The sequence below is a fragment of the Coturnix japonica genome, chromosome 3, assembly GCF_054131305.1.
Source record: "Coturnix japonica strain WE chromosome 3, WE-NBRP24, whole genome shotgun sequence".
Taxonomy (NCBI): domain Eukaryota; kingdom Metazoa; phylum Chordata; class Aves; order Galliformes; family Phasianidae; genus Coturnix; species Coturnix japonica.
The window spans coordinates 39,471,398-39,482,844 of NC_140665.1; the positions used below are offsets into that span (position 1 = coordinate 39,471,398).

The window sequence follows — 11,447 nt, forward strand, 5'->3', positions numbered from 1 at the left end:
ATCTCCTTGCCAAATAGAGTTATTTTATTCCTAACAGAAGTCTGCATCACCTGTTCTTAAAAATCATTGGTGACAGCAATGGCATCTTCTCCCCTAGCAATCTGTATCTGTGTATGTTATCCTCTCCTAGCAGGTTTTTTTCCTGTAGGAATGTACTGCTCACTCTCTGTGCTCAGAAGGAGGCTCAGGCCCTAGTTGAAAGTCAGCTGTGTGTTACAGGGAATGAGGCCCTTGAGAAGATCTCAGCTAAAAACTGAGATTCAGGATCCTAAATTCCATGTGTATTTCGGGTAGCACTGTATTGTATACCTACTTTGCTGTGATGGGAGATGGATGTACAAAGCAAGTGACTGAGGATATACAGCAGGTCTTTGGCAGGCTGGGAATCTGTTTTGGTTTAGTTTTCCACTGACTGTCCCTGCAGGTTTTCCATACTCATGAGCTCAGATGTTGTTTCTGTTATATCACATAATTAAAAGGGAGGTTTGCAGTGTTTTTTATTATCTATTATTTTTCTATTATCTTCTTAGAGAGAGAAGTTTGTACCAGTATTCATGGTATCCTAAAGCTGCTTGTAATGTCTCCTGTTGAATAGTCACTCGTACTCTAAAACATGCTTGTATTTTAAGTGAGTGTAATTTTTGTTTGAGGCAGTTTTGTTTTGTTACAGACAGGTGGAAGAACTTTGTAGTTGGACCCAAAGTTATCTGAAGTAAAGGTGAATATTTTCATTGGCCCCAGTGGCCTTAGATCCCATCCTAAGTAGATACAGAAACCATGTCCTGAGTAAATGTAGAGTAAAATAACATCACGGTAATGAATACATCCAAAGGTTCTCTGTTCCTTTAATATCTTGATTTGATTTGATTTGATTTGATTTAGGGTGGAAGTAATGTTAAGCTGTGTTAATTTTAATGCTCTGCGAAACAGCTTATGCTTTCTGGAAAAAAGCTGGCAAACACTCTGTGTGCTGCTGTCCCAGAAACCTATTTTATGGATTTGGTCACAGACGTTCGCCTTCCCACAAGCAACACAAGAGCCAACAAGCAAAATCTTTCCTTCTGAGAAGCACTAACTGTGGAAATACTTTGAATTTCCAATCATCCTGCTTCAACAGGAAAACGGAACGCTTTATGTTGACAACAGCTTCCCTGTTTTTACCAGGGAAAGCGCAAAGATTCTGCAGGCACATCCAAGGAATGGGCAGACCAATGGAATATCCTTTCAAGTGAAACACACTGACAAAGGGCATGCAGTCTCATGGAATCACACGCGCTTCAATGAAATTAGGTCTAAGCATTATATTTTTAACTGTGACAGTCAAGTAGGTCAGTTTTTAACTCGTTAACTGTGGTAGTCTTGTGAAAACAGTTGTTGCTGCCTCGTCATTTTCCCACTGGAGACAAGGCCATGAGAGCACACTGTTGCCACCCGAAGAAAATTTCCTGCCAGCTTTTAGCCTCTCAGACGCTCCTGTATTGGAGGCTGTATCTTAATAATCATTTCATCCATTCAAATCTACTCAAAATTAAATTAGAGTGATAAATAAATTACTAGCCTCAGCTGGGGAGCTTCAAAGACCCAGTCATGGGACCTGCCAGGTTTAGGGCACTTTTCTGTTCTTTTCACTCACCTCATGCACCGTGGGACCTGCCTACATCCTTAAAAACTGACAGTCTGGGCTTGTCTTCAGCAGCGCTAGAAAGAAAGACATGAACAGATGAATGCTATCAAACCCAGAGAGACCTTTGAAAATAGGTTGAGCAAACACCAGTTCAGAAGACAGCTCAGGGACATAGCTCTCTGTGAGGCACCTTGTTTTTCCTGGAAGTAATCAGCTCATGTCAGAGCCGTGTGCCCATTGCTCAGAGGCTCTCATGGCAGTATTTGCTCCTCATAATGTTCCCAAAGGCAGGAGCATCTCATGCTGTAAGGAATGAGCTAGCCACTGCATTGTTACATGAAGAAAGTGATTGAAATCACACTGGATTGTTTTATGTTTTATGCTGGAAGATGAGGAAAGTCAAAATCTAGAGCTAATCTTTAAGCTCCCTGCTTGAAGAGAGTCTCATTACTAACTGTGGAGATCTCAACATCAAGTTCTCATCACTGATCCTTGTGCACAGAGATGAATGTTTGTTGGGCTGTGTGAAAAGATGTGTGAGAATTGGGATTTACTTGGAGTAATGAAAGAATGGTACATGTCTTCACAAATGGATCATCATTGAAGAAGCATTGTAGCAAGTGGCTGTGTTTTCCCCTTACACAGCCTGCAGGCTGTCAGGAGCCCATAGCATGACGACCATTAAAAAGGCACTGCAGTAAGGACTTAGCTCTTGGATGTGCTGACACAGGCTGGGCTGTGTACCTCGCCAGCAGCAGCTCCTGTCCAGCATGGTGTTCTCTGTGAGCTGCAGAGAAGTCAGTCAATGTCACTGTGTAGCACACGGCTAATTAGCTCGCTAGAAGCAAATTAGTTTATTATATTGGAAAGGGCATCGTCCTCTCAAAAAGGCAAAGCTGTTTCCCCAAGAGAATCGATGCCATTTAGAAAGATGTCATAAAATCTATTTTAAAACAATGCATGATATAAAACATGGTGCACTACGATCACAGCTATTCCCCACCAAAGGAAAAAGAAATACCATAACCCATTTGTAGATAGTTCTGAGTTGTGGTGCTGCCACTTCCCACAGAACCATTATGAATGTTATGATTGAATGCTTTTAATACAAACAGCCTAATACTAAGATCCTGAGGATGGGTAAGTGTCCTAACTTGTGTTGGAAAATAATATGTTTACAGCTGTGGAGAGGAGCTTAAAGACAAATGGGTTAATGCTTATACTACCAGAAATAAATTTAAGGCAGCTGAGAACCACATCGTTATAAACCTTACATATCTGAGAATGTAGCTGGCGATTCTCAGCTGTTTTGTTATTGTTTGAAGAGCTTTAAATAGAGACGACAGCACAATATTGCCATCGCTATCACGGAGAGCAAGTGCCACATTTAGTCCAAAGGAAACCTGTTTGTGACACCTAGTGGACACGATGAACATTTCTTCCCCTTCACGATGTTTCTAGTTGTATTTTTTTTTTCCTTCATGATATATGCCAACCCTTATGATAAATCTTGTGTTGAAACTGCATTTACCTTGTGAATTTCATGTGCCCAAGGGTAGCCTGTGGTACAAAAGACAATCACTTCCTTCCCTGATGCAAATGACTTGAAATCTGATTTAGCCTGAACAAATTGTGTCAGGCTGTAAATCCATCGCAGAGCCCCTGTGACATTAACAAAGCAGTGGTGCCTGTGGCCAATCTGCATATGTAGTAGATTTCTTGCTCAACGCTCTTTTAAGCAGTATTGGATTTGACTAACCCCCAAATCAAAGCATGTTAATGTCAAATCGTTCATGCATGTAATGGCTGGGTCTGCCCTGGCAAGCTCTGACACCGCGGTAGCTCTCAGCAGCTGCTCCTGACACAGCCAATTAGCACCAACGTTAATAGCTGTGCCCCAGCTCTTGAAGCAGCTTGGTCACAGACTTGTGCTTGTCCCTAACCAGCCCCAGCTTCCCTTCCTCCCTAAAACCTGTGCCTATGGACCTATGTGGGCTCCCCGGACCCTGGAAAACTGGATCCCCTTAGAGACTGCCAAGATGAGCCTCTAGGTGCCAGCAGGCAGAGTGATTCCAACGAGTGCCAAGGACACAAGCGTTCTGCTTTTGCATTCCCTGCTGTGCATTATCAGTGCTCTAGAGCAGGGGCATTCTCAGGAGCTGTACCTCCAGAAGTCCTGCCTTGCACACTCAGCAGCAGACTGATCTGCTCACCTGCCCAGTTCTTGTCAGCCCAAGGGATCTGGACACCATTTTCACCTCTTAACTTACAACTGGAGGAGAGATGGACCTCATTTCTCTTTATGACAGCCCTTTTAAGCTTTGATGAATGTGGTATATCAGGTGTGGCATGGTCACAGTCAGAGTGCTGCAGGGATAAATATTGTGCCATGCTGCTTCATTCTCCCCTTGTTTTTTGAGACTGCATGTCCTAGAGAGAACAGCAGCGGTGCAGCACTCTGTCTACACTAAACCCCTTTGTGTGCATTTGTACCTTAGGACTGAAGGAGGAGTTTCCAAAGGTGCCACCGTCGGTGTCCTCCTGGATCTAAATAAGCATAACCTGACTTTCTACATAAATGGGCAGCAGCAAGGGCCTCCGGCTTTTGAAAACATAGAGGGTGTTTTCATGCCTGCACTAAGCCTCAACCGAAATGTTCAGGTAAGTCTTCCATAGTTCAGTGCAACCTACTCCGTTCAGGTAAAGGGGGTTGTGTGACCCTGGCCATAGTATCATCCTATAAATATAGTTGATGACTTAAGTCTGGATCAGAAGCTCCACAGCTTGTCATTTACTTATTCTGGGCCTTCACAGATGATTTTCTGCTGCAGAAGTTTTGATAGCTGGTGTTATTTCTTCTTTGCACAGGTGACACTGCACACAGGACTGGAGGTTCCTCAATGTGTAAAGCAGCCAAAGTTGCCCAGCAACTAATGACGCTCCTGTTTGACCCTGTGCTGGATTCTGTAAGCTGTCTCAGTGTGATCTGGCACATTTCAGTAAGTCAGTATAAAAGCACTCTCTTCCCTAATGTGGAATGTTCGACACCGTGTTGCTCACTGAGCACTCCGCTGGTTACAGCTAGCCCACTCCATCTTTAGTTTAACAAGCCATAGCAAGCATACCCACAGGACTGGCATTGGATTGCAGGTGGGTACCTGAACATATCTGCACTGCACTGCATACATGTGCTCACACACGCATACACATGTATATATTTATAAGGTGAAAAGTTAAATGAGTTTATTTTCTCTCTCGTGGCTGGATTTGTGCTCAGAAGATGTGGATGCTAGAAAACACAGGCAAGACTAGGACTGAGGAACAATGGTTGTTGGGACAGTTCACCAGTTGGTGAATGGGATTCCTTTGCTGCCTGCAGCCCTTAATGAAGACAGCCCTTAATGAAGACAGCATGTGTTCTGGCAACTGAAGCGGAAGCTGCGTGCTCAGTTAAAGAATTCACAGGCAAGATTCTGTTCGCTGTTACATCCAAGGGCTCAAATGATGCTCAACTATTCCTTCTGGCTCCAGGTTACAGTAAGCTCTGAATTACATTCCCCTCAAATTCAGTGACAGAATTTGCACTTATCTTCAAGTATAAGAACGGTTTCCAAACACTGTTGTGTAATAGTTGTGCATATTTGAGCTTACAGCATGGTATGTGCAGAGTTCAGGCATGAAAAGTGGAGAGAAAAAGATATCTGATGCATTTTCATGTCTCTTACTTAACCGTGACTGTGGGGACTACTCATAGAGAAGATCCAATGATTATCAGCACTACTCTTGAAAAATGATGCAAGAGGGATCTTTCTGAACTTAATTGATAAGAGTTTTATTTAGCTATGGTACGTGCAAAGTGTCCCGCATAGAGAAATGCTGCTTTCCAGCCTTGATCCCATTAAGTCCTAGGCAGCTGTAGTTCCAATGTAGCTTTGAGATCAAAAGCCTTAATTTTCTACTAGATTAGGATCGTGTAATTAATGTCTTGATCTTCATGAAGCATTTGAACAGGAGAGATTGGTGAGCTTAATGCTAAATCAATTTTTAAGAAGTTTTCTGGAATGGGACATAAATCCTTTGCAAGACTTGGCTGTGTCTTGCATCTCCCATGAAAGCAACAGGCTGCGTCAGACGCTGTCCATGACAACATGAATCTGACCACCGTGGAAGTTCCCAGCACAGAACAGAGCTCCCACCTGCATGCTGCTGTCTGAAAACACATTGATTTGCGTGTGTGTTTCTTTTCCTCTGAAACAAGTTACCGTATGCAACTGTGTGTACATACCGTGATACATAAGAACAAGATGCAGCCTGTACAAGCCCATGACATTCTGGGCTTTGTTATTTCAATCCTACATTAACTGTGGTGATATCAAACATGAAAAGCATCAACTCTTACATCCGAATGATGTACTGCATCCTCTGTTTAATGCTGCTTATACAGATTTTCCTCTCCAAGCATACAAATACGCACATGCATATTTTTCTCAGCCAAGTAGGTATGAAGCCTGGAAAAGCGTATTCTAATACCAACGCAGCTTACTGCCTCGCATTACGCTATGGCCACAGAATCACCAGCTCAGGCCTCTCTCAGATCAGATCAGCCAGCTGCAGGTGAAGATTCAGCCCCTGGCACATGGTTCACGTGGCACAGAGTGCTGGGGGGTTGCACTGCAATACAGCAGCCTGCACCTCACTGGCAGCATCCCCCTTGCAGCCACTGTGAGGAGGAATAGGCAACCCAACCTGCTGTAGTTGCAGGTGATTTCAAAGTGCTGCCACCAGTGCTGGTACCTGGCTCATATCTCCCCTGCAGAACAGCAGTGCGCCTTCAGTGATGTCAAGACTGAAATAGGAAACAAAACCAACAACAGGGAAATATAACCTTAGCTGTAAAGTGGGAAAGCAACTATACAACAACTAGACTTTCTTCAGTCTGAAACGGGTTGTATTAGGAAACTTTTAGACATAACTGCTACACTCATCTTCATTTCTTAAAGAATAGCAGAGACCAACTGTGTTTTAATTTACAGTTTCATTCAATGCCATGTGAACTCGTGCAGGATTTTCTATGTTAGTGGGTCTGCTTTAACCTACCTCAGCTCAAATACTCCTGGACCCCAGACTTCTTCCCAATCGTGCTCATTGTAAACCTGTCTCCAGTGAACACAAGAGCTGTAATCACAGCAATGGCTTCAAGTATTGCCAGTCAGAGCAGCGTGTGGGAATACTGTACATAGGCTGCACATAGGTTTTTATACTGGGAAACATCCTGTGATAATTTTAATACAGAGGATGCTCCACTCTCACTTTTCTTATTAAAGGCAACCAGGTGTTGTTTGTTTTGGGACTGAACCTTTGTCTTTACTCCCAAATTCTGTGAAGGAAATTCAAATGAATTTAGGCCTTTCTACTCTTCAACCACTGCCAGACATTTAAATGGGTTTTAGAAGTGTTTGCAGTACTTGGTTTTGGTTAGCGCAGATGCTTTGGTATCTGTTCCTAGTGTTGTACCTTGGGGAGAATGCAGCAAGTGATACAGGTTACTGTGTTTTAATGCAAATATGGACAGTAGGTGGGGACATACTTCAGAGCTGTAGAGATGCACAGAGAAGCTCATTTGCTGTTCTAACACCTGTACAAGTGAGGTACAGACTGACTAACTGCCATTATGGTCTCTTCTGCATATGTCAATTTGGAGCACCTGCATCTGTCTAAATAAACACAGTAGACAAACCTTCCGCCATGCAGAGCAACAAGGGATGCTTAGTTTTCATCTATCCATGCGAACCCAAACATCACCCTTTGTGAAACTTTATCCCAGCTCTTTCCTCTGCAGATTTCCCTACTAAGTTCAGTGGGACCAAAGAGAAGAATTGTGCTATCAGGGGTATTGTCAGACTCCCAAGGTGCACAGTGCTACACTAATTCCTACACTTGAGTTTCTAAAACAAGGAAGACAGGCAAACAAGGTCAGTCATGTCCCATACTTGCCATGCAGTTGAGACACAGAGTAAAATACATTGGACTAAATTGAAAAACAAAACCAAAAGCACAAGGTTACATATATGAGAACTTAAGAGGAAAAGTATCAACTGTGATTTATGATATGCATAACGTTCCATCGTGTTGTAAATAAAGCCATTACAGTGTGTTGCCGTAGTTTGTTCTTGGCTGGTGGTAGAGTTCTGTCGTAGTGCTGTAAAAGTCTGTTCTCTACTTTTTCTTTTCTTCAAAGTGTAATTAGTAAAGATGGCAGAGAGCACCCAGTCCTCTACTTTCCTAGTCGTTCTAGAGCAAAAAGAAATGTGATATGCAGTTGTTTTTTTTTAATCCTTTCTTACATGATAATACTTATAGTAAGGATGAGAAGGTCAAGGCTAATCTGCCACTACCACCACATGGAAAACACTGCCTGTGATTGCCAATGAGGTGGTGCATTCTGGACCATATATAAGCCAACCTGTCCCTGTTAGAAGGGATGAAGAGCACAGCAACCTGCTAACAGCAGCTTTCTGCAGCCATCAAATGCACCTTTTGTTCACAAAGGGAATGACAAGGAAATAGAGTTGTTAAACCTAATCTCAGGCTTTACCAGCTTTGTAGCATTCTGCTTAAATAGCACAGGAAACAATTAACCTTCAAGCCAGGCAAAATAATACGAAAACCCAAGTATCTTGGCTAGCTCAGCTTTGCAAGGGAGATTACAGTTACAAGTCCACCAACAGGTCATTGCAACAAATCAAACGCATCACAAATGCAAATGGCACCAGTCACCAACAATTACCAAACAAAGATGGAAAATCATCATAGTAACTTTTCATTTTGGGTTGGTTTCTTTTATTTTCCCTTTTTCTTTGAAGCGAGCTGCTTGTGGTTTTTACTGACAACATTTCTGGTGATTATCTGGTACTACTGAACGTGGCACTCATGCAGATGGCTGGAGTGGCGGCTTGAAGCACAAACCCATCGTGGATAAGACGCACTCAGTCTTCTGATGTGCAGAAGCCCACATGCAAGCCACACAAACTAAATGTGTGGGGCTTCTGCAGCTTTGCACAATACAGGGGACAGATGTGAACTGACTGCAATAGGTACTAAGCACCACTTTACCCTTCTGTCAAGCGACCTTCCTTCTGTTGTATTTGTTATTGGAAGCAAATACAAGCAGAATATCACTTCTTTCCCCCCCTAATTTGAAGATTTCTATTATTTTTCCTTAAATCAGTAGACACAAGTATTTATGGATCCAGATTGCATCCTTCCATCATGATTGCTGATACCACCTCCCTTAAATGTTGTCAATAAAAACACCGACCTTTCTAGGTAGCATGGTGAGAAGATATTATGTGATGAATATTACAATAAATGCATGAGGTAGAACTGCTGTTATTTCTGATTGTGATATGAAGCATGAGTAACACTAATTTAAATGTTGGCAACCAAAAATTAAACGTGCAAAGGATTAAGATAACGGTGTTCACTTCTGGTTAAGCGAAAGACGAGAAGTTGTTTCTGTTTTCTTCTTAATCACGACGTTCTTTTCTTCAGCATCATTTCCCACAGCTGATATGAATTTGGAGCTGGTGAAATATACATCTCTGCTGTATGTGACACTGTATGTGTCTGTCACCAGGTCGAGAGGAAAAGATAAACTTTTTATAATTTTGTAGCCTCGGCAAAGTTTGTATTTTTTGAATTGGGAACAAACTGCTTTTTTGTCTTTTGGTCTGACTACAACTTTGTGTATTATTGTTACTCTTTTGGAAACAAACAAAAACCTGACGTATGAGTTTATGCCATTTTACAATTTCTAAATAAATTCTTAAAACCTTGCCAACAAATCCAACATCGGTACTGTTTGTTATTACTGAATATGCTGTCTTGTGTGGATGGGATGCGTGTCAAAATGCTGGTACCTGCTTTGCTACCACAGTCAAGAATCATAGAATCACCAAGGTTGGAAAAGACCTAAAAGATCATCTAGCCCAACCATTCACCTATTACCGATAGCTCCCACTAAACCATGTCCCTCAACACAACATCCAATCGTTCCTTGAACACCTCCCTGGGCAGCCCATTCCACTCCCTGACTACCCTTTCGGAGAAGTAATACTTCCTAATGTCCAGCCTGACTCTCCCCTGCCTGAACAGAGGGAATAACCCAGAGTTTTGGAGCACTGCTCCAAAAAAGCACACTTAAGCTAAGCAACCCAATGAATGCCTGTTAATGAAGAAGAAAGTACAGTCAAACACTGGGAGCAGTGCTAGGGAAAGAACAGAGGCCCATCCAAACAATTGGCAGTAAGCAAAGATAAGAACATGAAAACATCATCCATCACGGTGATAGGGTGCTTTTAAGCAAGAGATGACTTGGCATCAACTCCTTCAGTGCACAAGCTTTTACTGGGAGGAAAAAAACAAAACACAATGGCTTCAGCTTATGGAGAAACAGCTTATCACAGTAAGAGGCATGAGAAAGCACAGATAGGAAACACACAAAGATATCTCCTTTTCTCCCTCATTCTGCTACTTGACTGCAGATAGGAGGCAAATAATAAACGGTCCCTGCTCTCCCTTACCTCTAATGAATCAGTTATTCAGTCAATACTGGTTTCACGCATCAGCATATGTCTCCAGAACAACTGTTTGCTGGTTGAACACACACTTCCATACTTTGTTAATTAATAACACATTCATAGTCCAGAGAAACATTAAGTGCATAAATGTTTCTCAACAGTTGTTAGCTAAATTGCAGTCATTATAGTTTTTATTAATGTGTCCGGTTACGAAAGCAGACTAAAGCTACCATATTTTACTGAGAACGTGATCCTGCAGGTATGTAGTATGGCCAACTGAAATCACCTCAATAATTTGATGTTAAAAAGAAACAGCCCCATGTAACAGAAGAACATACATACCAAAATAACGGGTTTGAGAAACTAACTTCTTGAATCAGCTCTTAATTTCTCCAAGCTTATTGTTTCACTGTCAGCTTAGCATTTCAATTTTTATCTTCTTATTTTAAGAACTGAATGTCGTTCAACTCTTCTTTAACTCTTCTTCTGTTCTTGTAAAACTTGACACCAGGACTGCAAACTTCAGATGCTCCATTTGGACAAGTTTAACTCCTGAAACCATCTGGGCAGTCGTGGAGGTGGGAAGAGAACTTAACCCTTTGAATTACCTAAGGCTGAGTGATGACACAAACTCCCACAGCACGTAATACCCAAAGCCAGATGAACAGAACTTCATGTAGAAGTGGGTATTAAAAATAAACAAACACCAAGCTTAAGGATCAACTAGGAATTAAAAGATACAGGTTATTCCATAACATCCAAAGCCTATCTCTTGCCTCAGCAAGTCTTGATGCTCTCTCCTCAATCAGGCTTGGTGATTACACCCTCACATGCAATCATGATTTGACATTTCTTAAGTCTGCATATTCAGTAACTAGATAGGATTGTTAATTCCAGTGTGAATTTGCAACCAATACCGATTAAGCAATCACAAAGTGTGATAACAGTGTTTAGCAATCCAGCTCTAGAGCCATGTGGGAAGAGCACGCAGAAACACTCCCTTCCTCTTTTTACCTGACTGTTTTCCTTCTGGGCTCCCTCTCTTTGAGTTCTCCATATTGGCACAGTGCTTCTCCAAGACTTGAAAGTAAGGTGAAAGGCATGGGGGAAAAACCACGTGGGAAAGTATCCCATCCTGTGCTGTAGTTCCCCCACCTCAGGATAATTTCTTATCCTGGGAAGGGAGCAGCTTCTGGTGTTGCTGTTCTCATTGCCAGTTGCAAGCTGGCTCAGACCTCACTGCT

The 11,447-nt window shown here is 42.2% G+C and overlaps 1 protein-coding gene across 4 annotated transcripts in view; it reads left to right on the forward strand.

Annotated features, from left to right (window-relative positions):
* TRIM67 (tripartite motif containing 67) overlaps nt 1–9,468 on the forward strand; it is a 33,202-nt gene extending 23,734 nt beyond the window's left edge. For all 4 annotated transcript variants that reach the window (XM_015857937.3, XM_015857939.3, XM_015857938.3 and 1 more), the window contains exons 9-10: nt 4,123–4,285; nt 4,493–9,468. In XM_015857937.3, the coding sequence (XP_015713423.1) occupies nt 4,123–4,285; nt 4,493–4,558 (229 nt within the window). In that variant the 3' untranslated portion in view covers nt 4,559–9,468. The remainder of the gene's footprint in view (nt 1–4,122; nt 4,286–4,492) is intronic.
* Nucleotides 9,469–11,447: the final 1,979 nt, after the last annotated feature.